This window comes from Myotis daubentonii, chromosome 19 (assembly GCF_963259705.1).
Source record: "Myotis daubentonii chromosome 19, mMyoDau2.1, whole genome shotgun sequence".
NCBI lineage: Eukaryota > Metazoa > Chordata > Mammalia > Chiroptera > Vespertilionidae > Myotis > Myotis daubentonii.
In genome coordinates, this window is record NC_081858.1 from 27,278,477 (window position 1) to 27,300,976 (window position 22,500).

At 58.0% G+C, this 22,500-nt stretch overlaps 1 protein-coding gene and 8 gene segments (V, D, J or C); all 9 read left to right on the plus strand.

Annotated features, from left to right (window-relative positions):
• LOC132221905 (immunoglobulin lambda variable 2-14-like) overlaps positions 1 to 22,500 on the plus strand; it is a 124,270-nt gene that overhangs the window by 26,974 nt on the left and 74,796 nt on the right.
• LOC132221907 (immunoglobulin lambda-1 light chain-like) overlaps positions 1 to 22,500 on the plus strand; it is a 111,599-nt gene that overhangs the window by 18,481 nt on the left and 70,618 nt on the right. The gene's annotated exons all lie outside the window — the stretch shown is intronic.
• LOC132222169 (immunoglobulin lambda variable 4-3-like) lies at positions 227 to 920 on the plus strand. The segment is given in 2 exon segments: positions 227 to 361; positions 478 to 920. Coding segments are annotated over 2 exon segments (489 nt in total).
• Positions 3,556 to 6,896, plus strand: LOC132222170 (immunoglobulin lambda variable 3-25-like). The segment is given in 3 exon segments: positions 3,556 to 3,692; positions 3,813 to 4,193; positions 6,760 to 6,896. Coding segments are annotated over 3 exon segments (564 nt in total).
• On the plus strand, positions 7,306 to 8,197 carry LOC132222284 (immunoglobulin lambda variable 3-21-like). The segment is given in 2 exon segments: positions 7,306 to 7,449; positions 7,794 to 8,197. Coding segments are annotated over 2 exon segments (435 nt in total).
• Positions 10,633 to 11,269, plus strand: LOC132222171 (immunoglobulin lambda variable 4-3-like). The segment is given in 2 exon segments: positions 10,633 to 10,713; positions 10,830 to 11,269. Coding segments are annotated over 2 exon segments (486 nt in total).
• On the plus strand, positions 14,776 to 15,373 carry LOC132222172 (immunoglobulin lambda variable 3-25-like). The segment is given in 2 exon segments: positions 14,776 to 14,886; positions 14,985 to 15,373. Coding segments are annotated over 2 exon segments (435 nt in total).
• Positions 18,828 to 19,485, plus strand: LOC132222173 (immunoglobulin lambda variable 4-3-like). The segment is given in 2 exon segments: positions 18,828 to 18,926; positions 19,043 to 19,485. Coding segments are annotated over 2 exon segments (489 nt in total).
• Positions 22,094 to 22,500, plus strand: part of LOC132222174 (immunoglobulin lambda variable 3-25-like) — a 1,052-nt gene continuing 645 nt past the window's right edge. The window contains 2 exon segments of the V gene segment in view: positions 22,094 to 22,248; positions 22,369 to 22,500. The exon segment at positions 22,369 to 22,500 is cut by the window's right edge and continues 253 nt beyond it. Coding sequence covers positions 22,203 to 22,248; positions 22,369 to 22,500 — 178 coding nt within the window.

A 22,500-nucleotide genomic window follows, 5' to 3' on the forward strand; every position in this document is an offset into this window, starting at 1 on the left:
GGCCTTTAGAGGTCAGAGTCCCCTGGGCTGTGTCAAGTGCAAAGAGCAGGACTGAGCTCCTGTGAAGACCCTTCTGTTGGGCCAACCAGCTCTTAGCAATGAAACCCACAGCTGCCCTCTGCCCCAGGGGAGTCCCCGCAGGAGGCCCTGGGCTCAGGGCGGGGCCAGCAGCTGAGACAGACCCTGGCTGGGCCCAGACAACAGATTTGCATCCCTGCTCCTCCCTCCTGAGCTGCAGGCAGAGAGGATAAGACAGGAGCTGGCAGGGCCAGTGCCAGCTGGGCAGCCGCAGGCAGCGCTCAGGACCCTCCCACCATGGCCTGGCTTCCCTTCTACCTCTTGCCCCTCGTCGTCTCCACAGGTCAGAGCGGCCACAGCACCTGGGGCCCTGCCCCCGGTTCTCCCTCCAAGCTCAGTCCCAGGGGCGCCTGCTCATCGGGGTGCAGTGGGCATCGCTCTTGTGTTTTCTGTCTGCAGGTCTCTGTGCTGATCCTGTGCTCACCCAGCCCCCATCTGCCTCTGCCGCCCCGGGGGCCTCGGCCAAGCTCACCTGCACCCTGAGCTGGGAGCACAGGGGCTATGACTATGTTAGGTGGTTTCAACAGAGAGCAGGACAGGCCCCTCGGTTCCTCATGTACAGTCTCAGCAACGGAAGCCACACCAAGGCGGACGGGATCCCTGATCGCTTCTCGGGCTCCAGCTCCGGGGCCGACCGCTACTTAACCATCTCCAACCTCCAGTCTGAGGACGAGGCTGAGTACATCTGTGGATTGGGCTTTAACATTGATGGCAAATTCGCGGGGTTCCACAGTGACACAGAGGAAGGGGAAGTGGTGCTGAAACCTCCCTCCCTCTGTCTGCTCCTCCCGGGGACTCGGGGGACCTGCTGCCTGTCCCCCTCCTGGGTGCTGAGATGCTGACTCTTTCCTGTCAAAACCCATCACCCTCCCCCCTGCTCCCCAAGGCGCCACGGGGAAAAGCAAATGGGGGTCATGATTGGGGTCCTTGTGCCGACACTTACATTCTGATCCCACCTCACCTGTGGGCAGGAGCTGGGACAGACCACACCAGACCCTGCAGACCATACCCTGAGGGCGGGCGGGGCTGACCACGTCCCCAGGGCTCCGGTCCACGGCTCTGCTCAGGGAAGGAACAGAGGCCTTGGGCTGCAGGGGTGACCTTGGACGTCATCTGTTGCCTCCGCTGCTCCATGGAGGGAAGCAGGGCCCTCGCAGGACGGGGCTGAGCAGGAAGCGTCTGGTCCTCAGGAAGCAGGACATGGCCCTGACCCCGTGGGGGGTGCAGCGTGGGGCCCAGGAGGGAGGCGGGGCTTGTGAGGAGGTCTGAGCAGGACCAGCCTGGAGCAGGGCCTGGCTCCTCCCGCTGCACCAGGGTGTCTGCTTGTGGGGCCAGGACAGGCTCCCCCTCTGCCCAGGCCTTTGAGAGACGGGGCAGGACCCCAGCCACTTAGGAGAGACAGGGAGCAGGAGGAGCAGGAGGGGATGGAATAGGGCTGAACCTGCAGTGACCTCTGTCAGCCGGTGGCTGGAGCCACAGGTTCCGAGAGCCACTCCCACCCCCTCCCTGTGAAGGGCTGTTCTCTAAAGGGCTTCGGTGACTTTGTCCCTAACAAGGCCCCACGGGTCCCTCTGCAGGGCAGGTGCGGGGAGAAGGCCCAGGTTCAATGCGAATCCCAGTGTGGACCACACTCACCCAGGGCCTCCCGGGGCCTGGCTGCCCATAACGTGGGAGTCAGCAGTGGCCTTGATGGACAGACAGAGGGACACCCTGTGCGAGTGAGGACGGTGAGGGAAGGGGCAGAGGCAGATGTCCCTGCTGTGCTGAGACGGGCACCAGCCTGATAGGGTGCCGCCTGCACACGTCCCGGGTCACAGGGCGACAAGGGGCCCTGGAGAGGCCGTGGGGACCCTCTGCTGTGGCCACGGGGTGACAGGGTCAGGGTCTCAGGGGCATCATGCCAGCCCTGGTGAGAAAGGGACAGATGATCCCTGTGAAGAACTGACCCCTTCTTTGTCTGTGTCTTACCTGTGGCTTTGGCTTCAGAGGGGCCAGGTGACTGTGAGCCCAGAAAGTCAAGTTTGCATCAAAAGTTCCAGTGTGGCATCAATTACACTCAATAAAGCTGTTTCACAAAAGAAAAACAGTCAAAGAGGCGTGGCTCAGTGGTTGAGCATTGACCTATAAACCAGGAGGTCAGGGTTTGATACCCACCAAGGGCACTTGCCCAGGTTGTGGGCTTGAACCCTGGTAGGGGGCGTGCAGGAGGCAGCTGATCAATGATTCTCTCTCACCATTGATGTTTCTATCTTTCTCTCACTGCCTTCTTCTTTGAAATCCATAAATATATATATATTAAATAAATAAATAAACAAAGAAACAAAATGAATGCTTGAGTGGCAGGTGGCCTTCGGACAGTCTCTACAAGAAGCAACTGAAGCAGGTGACAACCTGCCCAGGAGGTGACATGGAGCTGATGTGGCTGAGAGTGACAGGGAGGCAGGGCCAGAGTAGAGCGACCTGAGGAGGGCCCTCCCCTCAGGTGTTCTCTCTCTCTCTCTCTCTCTCTCTCTCTCTCTCTCTCTCTCTCTCTCTCTCCCTGGTTACTTTCCATTTAATTCTTCCGTTGGTCTCTACCTTATGCTCTTTGCTGTTGCTTGTCATTAACTCTTCCTTTCATTTCCCTCTTTTCCTCTTCAGAGCGTGTATGTGAGTGTTTGGTTCTATGGGATGTTGCCCCACGTGTAGCTTCGTGGATCCACACCAGCATGAAGACACAACCTCCTCTCCCCACTAGGGCCTCCCACATTTTACTTTTATAACAACACCCACCTGTCCCTTCAGGGGGCCCTTCCCTGCCCTCAGCTCAGGCTCCACTAGTTGCTTCTTCATGTCTAAAGGTCTTCATTTCTGAAATGGCCTCTAGATTTGAGATAGAATCCGTAGTGTGTAGCCTCTGAGATGGCATTTTCACCCCTAACCCCCTGCAGGTTCCTCCCACCTGGTGTTGCGTTGAGTTCCTTCCTGTTCGCGGCCGAGTCAGATTCCACGGTCCTGGTGGACCAGAGTCTGTGGACGCTCCACCCGGCACGGGCATCGCATGTTCTCTGGGCACGTCATGCCCACGGGTGCCGGGAACATCATCCTGTCCTTTCCTGGGAACATATGTTGTCGCTTCTCTGAAATCAATGCCCCAGTGCTCCTTGGGGTTGTGCAGCAGTGACAAGTGTAGCACTTCCAGCCACTGCCCACCCTTTCCCGACTGTCGGCACCATTTCCCACGGGCAGCAGCCACGCGTGAATGACCCCGGTTCTCCCAACCTCGCTGCAGTGGGGGGCACCCCTTCTTTCACTTCAGCCAACCTGAGACACGGGAACTGATATCTCAGGGGATTTTCAGCACCGTCTCCCTCAGCACCACGGAGAGCTCCGGGCACTGGCACAGGCTGGAGGGAGGCTCCTATTTGAACTCCATCAGCCCAGCTGTGCCCTGAGCAGCTGGAGCCAGTCCAGGAGGCCCGCAGGGAGGAGGAGATTTGCATGAGGAGCCCCTTGCAGAGCATAAGAGCCGCCCAGAGGTCCCCTGCCCAGCTGCGGGCTCAGAGGCTGAACCTGGGGTGTCTCCGCCATGGCCTGGACCCCTCTCCTGCTCCCCCTGCTCACTCTCTGCACAGGTGCTGCCCCCAGGACCTGAGCTGGACCTGCTCCAACCCTGAGCTCTTCCAGGCACAGCCTCTGGGTGGAACCTCCTGGTAATGGAACCTTATCCTCAAGCCCCCTCTCCTCTTTTACAGGCTCTGTGGCCTCCTATGAGCTGACCCAGTCGGGCTCTTTGTCAGTGGCCCCGGGAGGGAGGGCCAGCATCACCTGCACTGGAGATTTACTGGATAAAAAATATACTTCCTGGCACCAGCAGAAGCCCGGCCAGGCCCCTGTGGCGGTCATTTACAAGGATAGCGAGCGGCCCTCAGGGATCCCTGCCCGATTCTCAGGCTCCAGCTCCGGGAAGACACACACCCTGACCATCAGCGGGGTCCTGGCCGAGGACGAGGCTGACTATTACTGTCAGTCATGGGACAGCAGTGGTAATGCTCACAGTGACACAGGCAGATGGGGAAGTGGGACAAAAACCTGTCCCCATCTGGGTCACATGCCCCGCAAGCCCCAGGAGGACTGTAGGCAAAGCCATGAGCAGGCCTGGCCCAGGTCCCAGATCTCAGCTCCCCAGGCTGCCCCTCCTCCCGCCTCAGGCCGCTCTGCAGGGGGTGGCACAGAGCAGGTTCACTGGGACAGGACAGGACTGCCCTGATGGTGCCTGGGCCTGGGTGTGAGTGGGAGACAGAGGGCCTGGGTGGAGGACACACAGCCGGAGACACACAGACAGTGGTAACGACCCTGCTTATCCTCCCATGGTAACGGAGCCTCTCATGGGTCCCATGTCCGAGTGTCTCCCCATCTCCCAGCCCATCTGAGCTCATGAAGCCCCAGGACCTGGCAGCCTGGGTTCTGAACAACCAAACCCGAGCTGTGGGCACTGAGGAGTCCCCCCAGGTCCCTGCTCAGGGCTGACCCACCTCACAGCCCCGCTGGGACCTGGCAGCTCACAGCTGCACCCTCCCCGGGAAGGGCTGCCTCCCCCAAGGCCATGCCCCTCTCAGAGTGAGGCTCAGCCCTAGCACCTGCCTGAGGCCAGGGTCCCGAGTCTCCGCCTCAGTTCAAGAAGCCCTCCCCACTGATCCTCGGTTGTCACCAATGCAGGTCACCTGGTCTGGCCTCTCACGTTTCCTCCCAGAGGGCTCACCCCAAAGCCCCGCTGCAGGCGAGTCTCCCTCTCCCAGGGCGCCAGGGGGACGGCAATTATCCCTGAGATCTCAGCACCACCTGTGAGAGCAGCTTCCACAGCCAGAAAGAGCCATCAGGGATCCCAGAGACCAGGGGCAGAGCTCACACCCACAGTCAGAGGCCGTGCGTCCTCAGTCAGAGAGGACAGGCTCCTCATCAGGCGCCAGGCTGACCAGAGAGAGGAGTGTCCTCCGTGCTGGGCCATGAGCACAAGGCTGCACGCTGCTCACGCCCCACCCCAGGAAGTGTCAGCCAAGTTGGCTAAGGATCAAAGAGTTTCCATTAACCTCACTGAATCCAGGGTAATTCAAACAGCAAACACATTACAAGTACATACAGATATTATATATATATATACAAGTATATTTCACTAAACACAGAAATACTCACCAAGTCTGGTGTCACATCAAAATATGAGCCATAATAAGCAAAAATAAAAAATCAATCCATCACCCCTGGCCAAGAAATTTCACACAAGATGGACATTGTAGACAAGAACTTCAAAAATCCACATTCCATTTGTTCAGGAGGGAAAAGAGGACTGAACATGGTATTGCAGATGAAAAAGACAAAAAAACAGCACCCAACTCAATGGGTAGAAATGAAAACTACAGAGTCTGAGGTAAAATCACACTTGATGGGTGGACAGAAGATGGATCAACGGAAAGGAGAAGATTAGTCAGTTGGTGACATGGAAGAGAATCTATAGACAAGAGATCAAACCACCGACAGAACAAGACACTGAAATCACTGACACAAACCTCCGTGTGCTGCAGGACAACGTCAAGGAGCCTAATGTTCATGTAATTTGTGTCACACACTCACACACACACTCACACACACACACACACACACACTCACACACACACTCACACACACACAAACACACACACACACACACAAACACACACACTCAGACACACACACACTCACACACACACACACTCACACACACACACCACACACACTCAGACACACACACTCACACACTCTCACACACACTCACACACACTCACACACACACACTCACACACACTCACACACACAGGAAACATCAGCACAAACATGATCCAATTCCTTAAAACCAGCACAGAAGAGAAACCCTCACAGCGTCAGGAGAAGCACACATTCCACAGAGAGGAACCTAGAGATCCCAGCAGGTCTCTCTTTGAAACCAGCACAAACGAGGAGAGAGTGAAGCAATGCGCTGCAAAAACTAAAAGTAAAAACAAAACCACAACAAGCTGATCACTTCCATGTCTCTGCCCAGTGAAACTGTCTTTCAAACAAGAAGGGGAAGTAAAACTCTCTCAGACACCGACACTGAGAGAAATGATCCCGGCAGACTCAGGTCACGGTGCTGTTTGACCTGCACCAGCGGCCAGCACCACTGAGAGTCAGTCCTTAAGTCCTGTGTCCCCCAGTCCAACCCCAGAACCCGCCACCCAGGGATATCAGCAGTGATGCTGCAGGGGGGCCGACCCCCCATCCTCCAAATGCTCCCCTTCCCAGTTCCTGGGCGACCTGGGCCTCTGGTGCCTGGTCCTGAGACCGGCCGTGGCCATGGAGACAACAGCAACCCTCCCCTGGGACCAGCAGTTCAGGGATCAGGGCGTTTCCCCTGAGCAGGAGGCTCAGATCTCCACCTGGACAGAGGGCACCTGCACCCCCAGCAGCCAGAGAGCAGCGGCCACCAGGGGGCAGCACAGACCTCCGCCCGCCTCCTGGCCCCTGGGAGGGCCTGGCCTGAGGGGTTCTAACCTTCACAGGGATGACTCCCCCCACCCTCCCACCTGCAGAGAGAGCAGGGGGTTCCTGCAGCACCGCCTCTGGCTCTGCTGGGACCTTCTGGCTGCATCTCTCCCCGCTGGTTCCGGTGGGATTCGCCTGTTTCTCCAGCTCAGGTCCAGGCCCCTCACTCCTCTCCAGCCACTGCCCGCCCTGTTCCTGCGAAACCTCCAGCTGTCACACCTGCCTCAGCCCTGAGCCTCCTGGGCACCAGGCACACGGGGGACACGGAGGCCCAGCATCTCTGACCTGCCCCGAGCGCTCACCGAGCACAGACACGTACAGCTCCTCAGTGGCTTCTAGAACCCCACGTGCCATTAGCCAGGTGGGCCCGTGTTCCGGTTCTGATGCGCACACACTGGGCCTGGGGCGGCCCCTGCCCGGACCTCAGGCTCACGCCCTCACCTCTCCAGGGACCGTCTCTCCCGGGCTCACACCTGCAGACAGGCCTCCCCTCTGAACTCTGCTGGGGCCAGGCCAGCGCAGGCCCAAGGCCAGGATCCATCTAAGTGGAGATGTCCGCCCCACACAATGGTTACAGAATAATCCAGAATCCCCTGGGCCAGGGCAGGGCCCAAGGGGCTGCCCCTCCCTCCCTGTGTCCCTGGGCTGAGCCCTTCTCAGAAGCCACCAGCTCCCAGCAGCCCCTGGGCCTGGCTGATTTGCATGCCCCCCAGCTGTGTCCAAGGGGATAAGAGAGGCCTGGGAGGAGCCCTGCAGCCTGGGCCTCAGGGAGCAGAGTCAGGGCGCCCACCATGGCCTGGACCCCTCTCCTGCTCGGCCTCCTGGCTCACTGCACAGGTGCTGCCCGGCTCACACCCTCCCCGCCCTGGGGCCTGCACCCGCCTGGCTGCCTCTGAGCTCAGGGCGCTGCCCCTGGGGCAGGAGGCTCAGGCCCTGCTGCTGGCTCAGGGCTGGGGGCGGCGCCCCCTGTGCTCACGGGCTCCGAGGGCATGAGGGCTCCCCTGCAGCAGGAAGGGGGGCTCAGTGCTCAGAGGCTCCATCCCCGGGAGCCCCAGGCCACCTGGACTGAGGGGGGTGAGAGGGCGCCTGGGGCCTAGGAACCCCTGGAGCTCAGGCGGGCGGGGTAGCAGGGGGTGCCTGGGAAGGGGCTCTCACCCTCCTGCCTCCTCTTCCTCCTGCAGCCTCTGTGGCCTCCTATGAGCTGACGCAGCCGCCCTCGGTGTCGGTGAACCCGGGACAGACGGCCAGGCTCACGTGTGGGGGAAACAGCATTGGAGGGAAAAGTGTCCACTGGTACCAGCAGAAGCCCGGCCAGGCCCCCGTGCTGGTCATCTATAATGATAACAACCGGCCCTCAGGGATCCCTGACCGATTCTCAGGCACCAACTCGGGGAACACGGCCGCCCTGACCATCAGCGGGGCCCAGGCCCAGGACGAGGCCGACTATTACTGTCAGGTGTGGGACAGCAGTGATGATGCTCACAGTGACTCAGGCGGATGGGGAAGTGGGACAGAAACCTCCCTGTGTCACCCGCTCCTCCAGCCCCGAGGGCTACAGACCGAGCCCTGAGCACGGCTGCCCGTCTGTGTGGAGCGAGAGCAGGGGCAGCTTCGGGCGCCTGTGGACGATCCCACATGGAGCCCTGTCAGCCGTGGGTCCTGTCCGGGAGCAGGAGGCCCATGAGGAGTGTGGGTGCATCGGGACGGCCCCCGGGAGGGTCCTGGACACCGTGAGCGGGAACGTCTGTAATAGCAGCCACATCAGCTCCACAGTGACCCCTCCATGTTCAGTAGAAGCTCAGTTTACAGGGAACCTGGGCTCCCAGACATTTATCACCCGTCAGTGTCCTGACGACAATGGGCCTTTTCATGTTTAAAATAAACGATGCTGGGCCTCGCTGGTGTGGCTCAGTGCATAGAGCATCGGCCTGCAGACTGATGGGTCCCAAGGTCAATTGTGGTCAAGGGCACATCATGCCTTGGTTGTGGGTTCTATACCCAGTAAGGAGCTTGGGGGAGGCAGCCAATTAATGATTGTCTCTCATCATTGATTGTTCTATCTCTCTTTTGCTCTGCCTTCCTCTCTGAAATCAATAAAAATATATTTAAAAATAATCCTATATAACAGAAGGCTAATATGCAAATCGACCAAATGGTGGAATGACCAGTTGCTATGATGCACACTGACCACCAGAGGGCAGACGCTTACCCTTAATGCAGGAGCTGCCCCTGGTGGTCAGTGTACTCCCACAGGGGGAGCTCTGCTCAGCCTGAAGCCGGGCTCATGGCTGGCTCCACAAGGGGAGTGGGCCTAAGCCATCAGTCAGATATCCCCCAGGGCTCCCAGACTGCAAGCAGGTGTAGGCCGGGCTCAGAGGCACACATCCCACCCAGTGCATGATTTTCATACACTGGGCCTCTAGTAATAAAAAAATAAATGTTGCTGGGAGTGCCCTTCTCCATGAACCTCCCTGAGGCAGGACGCTGTGCTGTGCGCAGGGATCTGGAGGGCAGGCTGACAATCAGGAATGTCCATGGACGGGGGGACCTGCTGTTCCCCACAAAGGGCCATGTGGGCCTCAGTCCCCAGCTCAGACCCTTCCGTGGAGGTCAGGTCGCCCAGGATGGAACTAACAGGTTCCCTCCCACGTGGTCATGAGCCCACAGCTCAGGGGTGAGGACTGGGCAGCAGGAGTGGCCAGCAGGGCCCCTGTGGAGACCCTGAGGTGTGGGTGAGGGGCAGCATGGGGGGGGGTAGGGAGAGGGGAGCTGGTGCCCCCTCAGCTGGGACCAGCAGGGGGCGTGTCTGAGGCAGGTGCCCTGGGCTCATGTCAGTTCCCTCTTTAGACCAAATGCTGAGCAGTGGCCAGGGGTCTGTCTGTCTGTGCTCATGAGTCACCAAGCGCTTCCCACTTCGGTTCCATGGCCAGCGTCGCCAGCGTGAGGGAGTGAACCATGTCAACGCATCCTCAGCAGGACAGGTGGACAACCAGCACATCCATCAGGGATGCTGGGTGGAACCTGCTTTCTGACCAAATGTGCTTCATAAACCAAAGGCTTCCTGTTCCTGTCCTGACCCTGCTCCACGCTCAATGGCCTTGGCCAGGTCAGAGAGCAATCCTGATCCAAACCGCTAGCAGCCTAGCCCGACACGGGATCTAAGCAGGACCGGACCCCATGTGCCTTTGACACATGACCCCGTGGTGTCAGCCCCCGAGGGAGCAGGGGAGTGTCCCCACCTCAGTCCACACACAGATCCTTGTTTCCCAGGGAAAGGCCGATGCCAACACCATGAAGATCTGAGCGCTGTTCACCACAACGCAGGGAGGACAGACACCTGAATAGAGAACAGAGGGCGGGGACAGGAGGGGTCAGGAGGTCTAGAGTGGGGGAGGGGGGACCTGGAGGGCAGAGTAGGGCAGGGAGGGGGCTGAAGGTCTGGCTCAGAGGTCAGTCTCCTGCATTGGAGTCTTGACCCATCAGCTCTGTCTGGGGGATTCTGGGAAAATCATTCACCTCCCAGGACGCTCCCTCCTCATTGGCTGGAGGAGAAGCTGGGCCCCCAGCAGAGGACGGTGTGGGCTCCTGAGACGCTGAGTGAGGGGCCCAGGGACACCCCCCCCCCCCCCACCTGTCAGCCTCCAGGAAGCTCTCAGAAGCAGTCATGGTGATGAACCAGCTGCACAGGCAGGTGGCATTCACCCTGGGGACACCAGGGGGCGCTGTGGGTCCTGGTTGGGGGCCTTTAGAGGTCAGAGTCCCCTGGGCTGTGTCAAGTGCAAAGAGCAGGACTGAGCTCCTGTGAAGACCCTTCTGTTGGGCCAACCAGCTCTGAGCAATGAAACCCACAGCTGCCCTCTGCCCCAGGGGAGTCCCCGCAGGAGGCCCTGGGCTCAGGGCGGGGCCAGCAGCTGAGACAGACCCTGGCTGGGCCCAGACAACAGATTTGCATCCCTGCTCCTCCCTCCTGAGCTGCAGGCAGAGAGGATAAGACAGGAGCTGGCAGGGCCAGTGCCAGCTGGGCAGCCGCAGGCAGAGCTCAGGACCCTCCCACCATGGCCTGGCTACCCTTCTACCTCCTGCCCCTCATCATCTCCACAGGTCAGAGCGGCCACAGCACCTGGGGTCCTGCCCCCGATTCTCCCTGCCAGCTCAGTCCCAGGGGCGCCTGCTCATCGGGGTGCAGTGGGCATCGCTCTTGTGTTTTCTGTCCGCAGGTCTCTGTGCTGCTCCTGTGCTCACCCAGCCCCCGTCTGCCTCTGCCACCCTGGGAGGCACCGTCAAGCTCACCTGCACCCTGAGCCAGGAGCACATCAGCTTCTTTATTTTCTGGTATCAGCAGAGACCAGGACAGGCCCCTCGGAATTTGATGCAGGTTAATAGCGACGGAAGCCACACCAAGGGGGACGGGATCCCCAATCGCTTCTCGGGCTCCAGCTCCGGGGCTGACCGCTACTTAACCATCTCCAACCTCCAGTCTGAGGACGAGGGAGAGTATTACTGTGGAGTGGGCTATAACACTGGTGGCAAATTCATGGGGTTCCACAGTGACACAGACAAAGGGGAAGTGGGGCTGAAACCTCCCTCCCTCTGTCTGCTCCTCCCGGGGACTCGGGGGACCTGCTGCCTGTCCCCCTCCTGGGTGCTGAGATGCTGACTCTTTCCTGTCAAAACCCATCACCCTCCCCCCTCCTGCTCCCCAAGGCACCTGGGGGAGAAGGAAATGGGGGCCATGACACTTACATTCTGATTTCCCCTCACCTGTGGGCAGGAGCTGGGACAGACCACGCCAGACCCTGCAGACCATACCCCTGAGGGGGCTGACCAGGTTCCCAGGAGCCACCAGGCCTGGGCTCCCGTCCAGGACTCTGCTCAGGGAAGGAACAGAGGCCTTGGGCTGCGGGGGTGACCTTGGACGTCATCTGTTGCCTCCGCTGCTCCTTGGAGGGAAGCAGGGACCTGGCAGGACGGGGCTGAGCAGGAAGCATCTGGTCCTCAGGAGGCAGGACAGAGCCCTGAGCTCATGGGGGGCGCAGTGCTGAGCCAGGAGGGAGGTGGGGCCTGTGAGGAGGTCTGAGCAGGACCAGCCTGGATGAGGGCCTCTGCTTGTGGGGCCAGGACAGGCTCCCCCTCAGCCCAGGCCTTTGAGCGATTGGGCGGGACCCAGGCCTCTGAGGAGGGACAGGGAGCAGGAGGACCAGGAGGAGATGGATCATGGCTGACCCTGCAGTGACCTCTGTCAGCACAGATGGCTGGAGCCCCAGGGTCCCAGGGCCACCCCACCCCCTCATGTGAAGGGCTGTTCTCTAAAGGGCTTTGGTGACTTTGTCCCAAACGAGGCTCCACGGGTCCCACTGCAGGACGGGTCCCCACCCCTCACACCACAGGGAGGCGGGGAGGAGGACGGTCAGGGATTCCATGTGAACCCCAGTGTGAACCACACTCACCAGGGGCCTCCCCGGGCCTGGCTGCCCATAACGTGGGAGCCAGCAGTGGCCTCGATGGACAGACAGAGGGACACCCTGTGCGAGTGAGGACGGCGAGGGAAGGGGCAGAGGCAGATGTCCCTGCTGTGCTGAGACGGGCAACAGCTCGAGAGGATGCTGCCTGCACACGTCCCAGGTCACAGGGCAACACCAGGCCCTGGAGAGGCCGTCAGGACCCTCTGCTGTGGCCACGGGGTGACAGGGTCAGGGTCTCAGGGGCCTCATGTCAGTCCTGGTGGGAAAGGGATGGATGATCCCTGTGAACTGACCCTTTCTTTGTCTGTGTCTTACCTGTGGCTTTGGCGTCAGATGGGCCAGGTGAGTCTGAGCCCAGAAAGTCAAGTTTGCATCTAAAGTTCCAGTGTGGCATCAATTACACTCAATAAAGCTGTTTCACAAAAGAAACAAAACCGAACCAGCGTGACACCATGGTTGAGGGTCGACCTCGGAACCAGGAGGTCAGGGTTTGATGCTCGTCAAGGGCACAGGCCCGGGTTCCAAGCTCGAACCGCAATACGGGGTGTGGAGGCAGCTGACCCATGATTCTGTCTCAGCATTGATGTTTCTATCTTTCTCTCTCCCACTGCCTTCTTCTCTGAAATCAATAAATATATATTAAATAAATAAAGAGAAAAACAAACAAAATTAATGCTTGAGTGGCAGGTGGCCTTTGGAGAGTCTCTAGAACTGTGGTTCTCAACCTTCCTAACGCCGCGACCCTTTCATACAGCTCCTCCTGTTGTGGTGACCCCCAACCATAAAATTATTTTCGTTGCTACTTCATAACTGAAATTTTGCTACTGTTATGAATCGTAATGTAAATATCCAATATGCAGGATGTATTTTCATTGTTACAAATGGAACATAATTAAAGCATAGTGATTAGTCACAAAAACAATATGTAATTATAGATGTGTTTTCCGATGGTCTTAGGTGACCCCTGTGAAAGGGTTGTTTGACCCCCAAAGGGGTCGCGACCCACAGGTTGAGAACCGCTGCCCTAGAAGCAGCAGCTGAAGCAGGTGACAACCTGCCCAGGAGGTGACATGGAGCTGATGTGGCTGAGAGTGACAGGGAGGCGGGGCCAGAGTGAGAGAGGGCTGAGGAGGGCCCTCCCCTCGTTCATATTCTCTCTCTCTCTCTCTCTCTCTCTCTCTCTCTCTCTCTCTCTCTCTCTGTCTCTCTCTTCCTCCCTGGTTACTTTCCATTTAATTCCTCCGTTGGTCTCTACCTTATGCTCTTTGCTGTTGCTTGTCATTAACTCTTCCTTTCATTTCCCTCTTTTCCTCTTCAGAGCGTGTATGTGAGTGTTTGGTTCTGTGGGATGTTATCCCTCGTGTAGCTTCGTGGACCCACACCAGCATGAAGACACAACAACCTTCTCTCCCCACTAGGGCCTCCCACATTTTACTTTTATAACAACACCCACCTCCCCCTTCAGGGGGCCCTTCCCTGCCCTCAGCTCATGGCTCCACTAGTTGCTTGTTCATGTCTAAAGGTCTCCATTTCTCTAGGATTAGAGATAGAATCCCTTACACGTAGCCTTTCAGATGAGTCGGATTCCACGGTCCTGGTGGACCAGAGTCTGTGGACCCTCCACCCGGCACGGGCATCGCATGTTCTCTGGGCACGTCATGCCCACGGGTGCCGGGAACATCATCCTGTCCTTTCCTGGGAACATATGTTGTCGCTTCTCTGAAATCAATGCCCCAGTGCTCCTTGGGGTTGTGCGGCAGTGACAAGTGTAGCACTTTCAGCCACTGCCCACGCTTTCCCGGCTGTCTGTACCATTTCCCACGGGCAGCAGCCACGCGTGAGTAACCCAAGTTCTCCACATCCTTGCCCGCAGTGGGGGTCACCCCTTCTTTCACTTTAGTCAATCGAGACGCGGGAACTGATATCTCACGGGATTTTAATTGGCATTTCTCTACTGGCCAAGGATGAATATCTTTTCTGTGCTTCTTGCCACCAATATACCTTCTTCACTACATGGTTCTTCTTGACACTTCCCCATGTTCTACATAGATCGTAGTAGTTTTCTTGGTTCTTGCTGTTTAGATTTGAGATTTTTATATTCTGTACTCGAGGTGTCCATTGGATAATGAGTTTGCAAATGTTTTCTCTTTGTTACTTGTTTTCTGATCCTCTTTCAACAGTTTTTTTAAGGGAAAATATTCATTCTGTGATGTTCAATGCTATTGATCTCTCCTGGAATCATCCATCTGGTATTACCAAAGCTGTGGGTGTTTTTTTATCCTCAGTAGATCCCAAAACTCTCCTATGATTTCTAACATGAAAAAGGTGACCTGAGAGGCCCCTGACCAACCTCATGGGTCTGAGCATGGAGTTTGCCTCTCACGCAGGAGCAGGACCACTGGCCACTGTCTCTATGAGCAGGCCCCGCCCACATGGGTCATCTGATCCCCAGTGGAGGCCCCAGGGTTCTCCCCAAGCCCAGAGAGGAGGTAAAGGGTCAACCTGGGGTGTGTACAGGGGCTGGGTCAGGAGGCAGCACTGTCTCCCTCAGGACCACGGAGAGCTCAGGGAACCTAGTACAGGCTGGGAGGGAGGCTCCTATTTGAATTCCATCAGCCCAGCTGTGCCCTGAGCAGCTGGAGCCAGTCCAGGAGGCCCGCAGGGAGGAGGAGATTTGCATGAGGAGCCCCTTGCAGAGCATAAGAGCCGCCCAGAGGTCCCCTGCCCAGCTGCGGGCTCAGAGGCTGAACCCGGGGCATCTCCGCCATGGCCTGGACCCCTCTCCTGCTCCCCCTGCTCACTCTCTGCACAGGTGCTGCCCCCAGGACCTGAGCTCCTCCAGGCACAGCCTCTGGGTGGAACCTCCAGGTAATGGGGCCTTATGCTCAACCTCCCTCTCCTCTCTTCCAGGCTCTGTTGTCTCCCAGCAGCTGACCCAGTCGGGCCCTTTGTCAGTGGCCCCGGGAGGGACGGCCAGCTTAACCTGCACTGCAGATTTCCTGGATAAAAGATATACTCACTGGCACCAGCAGAAGCCCGGCCAGGCCCCTGTGGCGGTCATTTACAAGGATAGCGAGCGGCCCTCAGGGATCCCGGACCGATTCTCGGGCTCCAGCTCAGGGAAGACTGTCACCCTGACCATCAGCGGGGTCCGGGCCGAGGACGAGGCTGACTATTACTGTCTGTCTAGTACCAGTGATGACAATCTCACAGTGATACAGGCAGATGGGGAAGTGGGACAGAAACCCCGTCCCTGTCTGTGTAACAGGCTCCTCCAGCCGCAGGAGAACTGTAGATAAAGCCATGAGCAGGCCTGGCCCAGGTCCCAGACCTCAGCTCCCCAGGCTGCCCCTCCTCCCGCCTCAGGCAGGTCTGCGGGGGGTGGCACAGAGCAGGTTCACTGGGACAGGACAGAGCTGCCCTGATGGTGTCTGGGTCTGGGTGTGAGTGGGAGACAGAGGGCCTGGGTGGAGGACACACAGCGGGAGACACACACACAGTGTAACGACCCTGCTTATCCCCCCACGGTAACGGGGCCTCTCATGGGTCCCATGTCCGAGTGTCTCCCCATCTCCCAGCCCATCGGAGCTCATGAAGCCCCAGGACCTTGGTAGCCTGGGTACTGAACAACCAAACCCGAGCTGTGGGCACTGAGGAGTCCCCCCAGGTCCCTGCTCAGGGCTGACTCACCTCACAGCCCCGCTGGGACCTGGCAGCTCACAGCTGCACCCTCCCCGGGAAGGGCTGCCTCCCCCAAGGCCATGCCCCTCTCAGAGTGAGGCTCAGCCCTAGCACCTGCCTGAGGCCAGGGTCCCGAGTCTCCGCCTCAGTTCAAGACGCCCTCCCCGCTGATCCGCGGTTGTCACCAATGCAGGTCACCTGGTCTGGCCTCTCATGTTTCCTCCCAGAGGGCTCACCCCAAAGCCCCGTTGCAGGTGAGTCTCCCTCTCCCAGGGAGCCAGGGGGACGGCAATTATCCCTGAGATCTCAGCACCACCTGTGAGAGCAGCTTCCACAGCCAGAAAGAGCCACCCAGGAGCCCAGAGACCAGGGGCAGAGCTCACACCCACAATCAGAGGCCGTGTGTCCTCAGTCAGAGAGGACAGGCTCCTCATCGGGCGCCAGGCTGACCAGAGAGAGGAGTGTCCTCCGTGCTGGGCCATGAGCACAAGGCTGCACGCCGCTCATGCCCCACCCCAGGAAGTGTCAGCCCAGGTGGCTAAGGATCAAAGAGTTTCCATTAACCTCACTGAATCCAGGGTAATTCAAACAGCAAACACATTACAAGTATATACAGATATTATATATATATATACAAGTATTTTTCACTAAACACAGAAATACTCACCAAGTCTGGTGTCACATCAAAGTATGAGCCATAATAAGCAAAAATAAAAAATCAATCCATCACCCCTGGCCAAGAAATTTCACACAAGATGGACATTGTAGACAAGAACTTCAAAAATCCACATTCCATTTGTTCAGGAGGGAAAAGAGGACTGAACATGGTATTGCAGATGAAAAAGACAAAAAAACAGCACCCCACTCAATGGGTAGAAATGAAAACTACAGAGTCTGAGGTAAAATCACACTTGATGGGTAGACAGAAGTTGGATCACCGGAAAGGAGAAGATTAATCAATTGGTGACATGGAAGAGAATCTATAGACAAGAGATCAAACCACCGACAGGACACGACACTGAAATCACTGACACAAACCTCCGTGTGCTGCAGGACAACGTCAAGGAGCCTAATGTGCATGTAATTTGTGTCACAGACTCACACACACACTCACACACACACACACTCACACACTCACACACACACACACACACTCACACACTCACACACACACTCACACACACACACTCACACACTCACACACACACACACTCACACACACACACTCACACACACTCACACACACACACTCACACACACACACTCACACACACAAACACACTCACACACAAACACACTCACACACACACACAAACACACACACAAACACACACACAAACACACTCACACACACACACTCACACACACATACACACACACACACACTCACACACACAGGAAACATCAGCACAAACATGATCCAATTCCTTAAAAACAGCACAGAAGAGAAACCCTCACAGCGTCAGGAGAAGGACACATTCCACAGAGAGGAACCTAGAGATCCCAGCAGGTCCCTCCTTGAAACCAGCACAAACGAGGAGAGAGTGAAGTGATGCCTGAGAAAACTAAAAGTAAAAACAAAACCACAACAATCTGATCACTTCCATGTCTCTGCCCAGCGAAACTGTCTTTCAAAAGAGAAGGGGAAGTAGAACTCTCTCAGACACCGACACTGAGAGAAATGATCCCGGCAGACCCAGGTCACGGTGCTGTTTGACCTGCACCAGCGGCCAGAACCACTGAGAGTCAGTCCTTAAGTCCTGTGTCCCCCAGTCCAACCCCAGGACCCGCCACCCTGAGGGGTGGGTGTGAGGAGGGGCAGCATCTGGGGAGTGGGGAGAGGTGAGCTGGTGCCCCTCAGTTGGGACAGCAGCGGGCGTGTCTGAGGCAGGTGCCCTGGGCTCATGTCAGTTCCCTCTTTAGACCAAACGCTGAGCAGTGGCCAGGGGTCTGTCTGTCTGTGCTCATGAGTCACCAAGCGCCTCCCACTTCGTTTCCATGGCCAGCGTCGCCAGCGTGGGGGAGTGAACCATGTCATCGCATCCTCAGCAGGACAGGTGGACAACCAGCACATCCATCAGGGATGGTGGATGGAACCTGCTTTCTGACCAAATGTGCTTCATAAACCAAAGGCTTCCTCTTCCTGTCCTGACCCTGCTCCACATACAATGGCCTTGGCCAGGTCAGAGAGCAATCCTGATCCGAACGGCTACCAGCCTAGCCGGACAGGGGCTCTAAGCAGGACCTGATTCCCAACATCCGTTTGACACATGACCCCGTGGTGTCGGATATGGAGAGGGGAGTGCCCCCACCTCAGTCCACACACAGATCCATGTTTCCCTGAAAACAGCAATGCCAACACTGTGAGGATCTGAGCTCTGCTCAGACCAGACTCCGGGAGACAGACACCTGAATAGAGAACAGAGGGCGGGGACAGGAGGGCTCAGGAGGCTGGAATGAGGGGAAGACGGGGTGTGGGACCTGGTGGGGGCAGGACAAGGAGGGGGCTGAAGGTCAGGCTCTGAGGTCAGTCTCCTGCATTGGAGTCTTGACCCATCATCTCTGTCTGGGGGATTCTGGGAAAATCACTAACCTCCATGGACGCTCCCTCCTCATTGGCTGGAGGAGAGGCTGGGCCCCAGCAGAGGACGGTGTGGGCTCCTGTGACGCTGAGTGAGGGACCCAGGGACACACCCCCCACCTGTCAGCCTCCAGGAAGCTCTCAGAAGCAGTCATGGTGATGAGCCAGCTGCACAGGTAGGTGACATGCACCCTGGGGACACCAGGGGGCGCTGTGGGTCCTAGTTGGGGGCCTTTAGAGGTCAGAGTCCCCTGGGCTGTGTCAAGTGCAAAGAGCAGGACTGAGCTCCTGTGAAGACCCTTCTGTTGGGCCAACCAGCTCTGAGCAATGAAACCCACAGCTGCCCTCTGCCCCAGGGGAGTCCCCGCAGGAGGCCCTGGGCTCAGGGCGGGGCCAGCAGCTGAGACAGACCCTGGCTGGGCCCAGACAACAGATTTGCATCCCTGCTCCTCCCTCCTGAGCTGCAGGCAGAGAGGATAAGACAGGAGCTGGCAGGGCCAGTGCCAGCTGGGCAGCCGCAGGCAGCGCTCAGGACCCTCCCACCATGGCCTGGCTTCCCTTCTACCTCTTGCCCCTCGTCGTCTCCACAGGTCAGAGCGGCCACAGCACCTGGGGCCCTGCACCCGGTTCTCCCTCCAAGCTCAGTCCCAGGGGCGCCTGCTCATCGGGGTGCAGTGGGCATCGCTCTTGTGTTTTCTGTCCGCAGGTCTCTGTGCTGATCCTGTCCTCACCCAGCCCCCATCTGCCTCTGCCGCCTTGGGGGCCTCGGCCAAGCTCACCTGCACCCTGAGCCGGGAGCACAGGGGCTATGACTATGTTAGGTGGTTTCAACAGAGAGCAGGACAGGCCCCTCGGTTCCTCATGTACATTAACAGCGACGGAAGCCACACCAAGGCGGACGGGATCCCCGATCACTTCTCAGGTTCCAGCTCCGGGGTCGACCGCTACTTAACCATCTCCAACCTCCAGTCTGAGGACGAGGCTGAGTACATCTGTGGAGTGAGCTATAACACTGGTGGCAAATTCGCGGGGTTCCACAGTGACACAGACGAAGGGGAAGTGGGGCTGAAACCTCCCTCCCTCTGTCTGCTCCTCCCGGGGACTCGGGGGACCTGCTGCCTGTCCCCCTCCTGGGTGCTGAGATGCTGACTCTTTCCTGTCAAAACCCATCACCCTCCCCCCTGCTCCCCAAGGTGCCACGGGGAGAGGCAAATGGGGGCCATGACTGGGGTCCTTATCTGACACCTACATTCTTATCCCCCCACTGCTGTGGGCAGGAGCTGGGACAGACCACACCAGACCCCGCAGACCGTACCCTGAGGGCGGGCGGGGCTGACCACGTCCCCAGGGCTTCAGTCCACGGCTCTGCTCAGGGAAGGAACAGAGACCTTGGGCTGCAGGGGTGACCTTGGATGTCATCTGTTGCCTCCGCTGCTCCATGGAGGGAAGGAGGGCCCTGGCAGGACGGGGCTGAGCAGGAAGCATCTGGTCCTCAGGAGGCAGGACATGGCCCTGACCCCGTGGGGGGTGCAGCGTGGGGCCCAGGAGGGAGGCGGGGCCTGTGAGGAGGTCTGAGCAGGACCAGCCTGGAGCAGGGCCTGGCTCCTCCCGCTGCACCAGGGTGTCTGCTTGTGGGGCCAGGACAGGCTCCCCCTCTGCCCAGGCCTTTGAGATACGGGGCAGGACCCCAGCCACTTAGGAGAGACAGGGAGCAGGAGGAGCAGGAGGGGATGGAATAGGGCTGAACCTGCAGTGACCTCTGTCAGCCGGTGGCTGGAGCCACAGGTTCCGAGAGCCACTCCCACCCCCTCCCTGTGAAGGGCTGTTCTCTAAAGGGCTTCGGTGACTTTGTCCCTAACAAGGCCCCACGGGTCCCTCTGCAGGGCAGGTGCGGGGAGAAGGCCCAGGTTCAATGCGAATCCCAGTGTGGACCACACTCACCCAGGGCCTCCCGGGGCCTGGCTGCCCATAACGTGGGAGTCAGCAGTGGCCTCGATGGACAGACAGAGGGACACCCTGTGCGAGTGAGGACGGCGAGGGAAGGGGCAGAAGCAGATGTCCCTGCTGTGCTGAGACGGGCACCAGCCTGATAGGGCGCCGCCTGCACACGTCCCGGGTCACAGGGCGACAAGGGGCCCTGGAGAGGCCGTGGGGACCCTCTGCTGTGGCCACGGGGTGACAGGGTCAGGGTCTCAGGGGCATCATGCCAGCCCTGGTGAGAAAGGGACAGATGATCCCTGTGAAGAACTGACCCCTTCTTTGTCTGTGTCTTACCTGTGGCTTTGGCTTCAGAGGGGCCAGGTGACTGTGAGCCCAGAAAGTCAAGTTTGCATCAAAAGTTCCAGTGTGGCATCAATTACACTCAATAAAGCTGTTTCACAAAAGAAAAACAGTCAAACAGGCGTGGCTCAGTGGTTGAGCATTGACCTATAAACCAGGAGGTCAGGGTTTGATACCCACCAAGGGCACTTGCCCAGGTTGTGGGCTTGAACCCTGGTAGGGGGCGTGCAGGAGGCAGCTGATCAATGATTCTCTCTCACCATTGATGTTTCTATCTTTCTCTCACTGCCTTCTTCTCTGAAATCCATAAATATATATATATTAAATAAATAAATAAACAAAGAAACAAAATGAATGCTTGAGTGGCAGGTGGCCTTCGGACAGTCTCTACAAGAAGCAACTGAAGCAGGTGACAACCTGCCCAGGAGGTGACATGGAGCTGATGTGGCTGAGAGTGACAGGGAGGCAGGGCCAGAGTAGAGCGACTTGAGGAGGGCCCTCCCCTCAGGTTCTCTCTCTCTCTCTCTCTCTCTCTCTCTCTCTCTCTCTCTCTCTCCCTGGTTACTTTCCATTTAATTCTTCCGTTGGTCTCTACCTTATGCTCTTTGCTGTTGCTTGTCATTAACTCTTCCTTTCATTTCCCTCTTTTCCTCTTCAGACCGTGTATGTGAGTGTTTGGTTCTATGGGATGTTGCCCCACGTGTAGCTTCGTGGATCCACACCAGCATGAAGACACAACCTCCTCTCCCCACTAGAGCCTCCCACATTTTACTTTTATAACAACACCCACCTGTCCCTTCAGGGGGCCCTTCCCTGCCGTCAGCTCAGGCTCCACTAGTTGCTTCTTCATGTCTAAAGGTCTTCATTTCTGAAATGGCCTCTAGATTTGAGATAGAATCCGTAGTGTGTAGCCTCTGAGATGGCATTTTCACCCCTAACCCCCTGCAGGTTCCTCCCACCTGGTGTTGCGTTGAGTTCCTTCCTGTTCGCGGCCGAGTCGGATTCCATGGTCCTGGTGGACCAGAGTCTGTGGACGCTCCACCCGGCAAGGGCATCGCATGTTCTCTGGGCACGTCATGCCCACGGGTGCCGGGAACATCATCCTGTCCTTTCCTGTGAACATATGTTGTCGCTTCTCTGAAATCAATGCCCCAGTGCTCCTTGGGGTTGTGCGGCAGTGACAAGTGTAGCACTTCCAGCCACTGCCCACCCTTTCCCGACTGTCGGCACCATTTCCCACGGGCAGCAGCCACGCGTGAATGACCCCGGTTCTCCCAACCTCCCCACAGTGGGGGGCACCCCTTCTTTCACTTCAGCCAACCTGAGACACGGAAACTGATATCTCAGGGGATTTTCAGCACTGTCTCCCTCAGCACCACGGAGAGCTCCGGGCACTGGCACAGGCTGGAGGGAGGCTCCTATTTGAACTCCATCAGCCCAGCTGTGCCCTGAGCAGCTGGAGCCAGTCCAGGAGGCCCGCAGGGAGGAGGAGATTTGCATGAGGAGCCCCTTGCAGAGCATAAGAGCCGCCCAGAGGCCACCTGCCCAGCTGCGGGCTCAGAGGCTGAACCTGGGGTGTCTCCGCCATGGCTTGGACCCCTCTCCTGCTCCCCCTGCTCACTCTCTGCACAGGTGCTGCCCCCAGGACCTGAGCTGGACCTGCTCCAACCCTGAGCTCTTCCAGGCACAGCCTCTGGGTGGAACCTCCTGGTAATGGGACCTTATCCTCAAGCCCCCTCTCCTCTTTTACAGGCTCTGTGGCCTCCTATGAGCTGACCCAGTCGGGCTCTTTGTCAGTGGCCCCGGGAGGGAGGGCCAGCATCACCTGCACTGGAGATTTCCTGGATAAAAAATATACTTCCTGGCACCAGCAGAAGCCCGGCC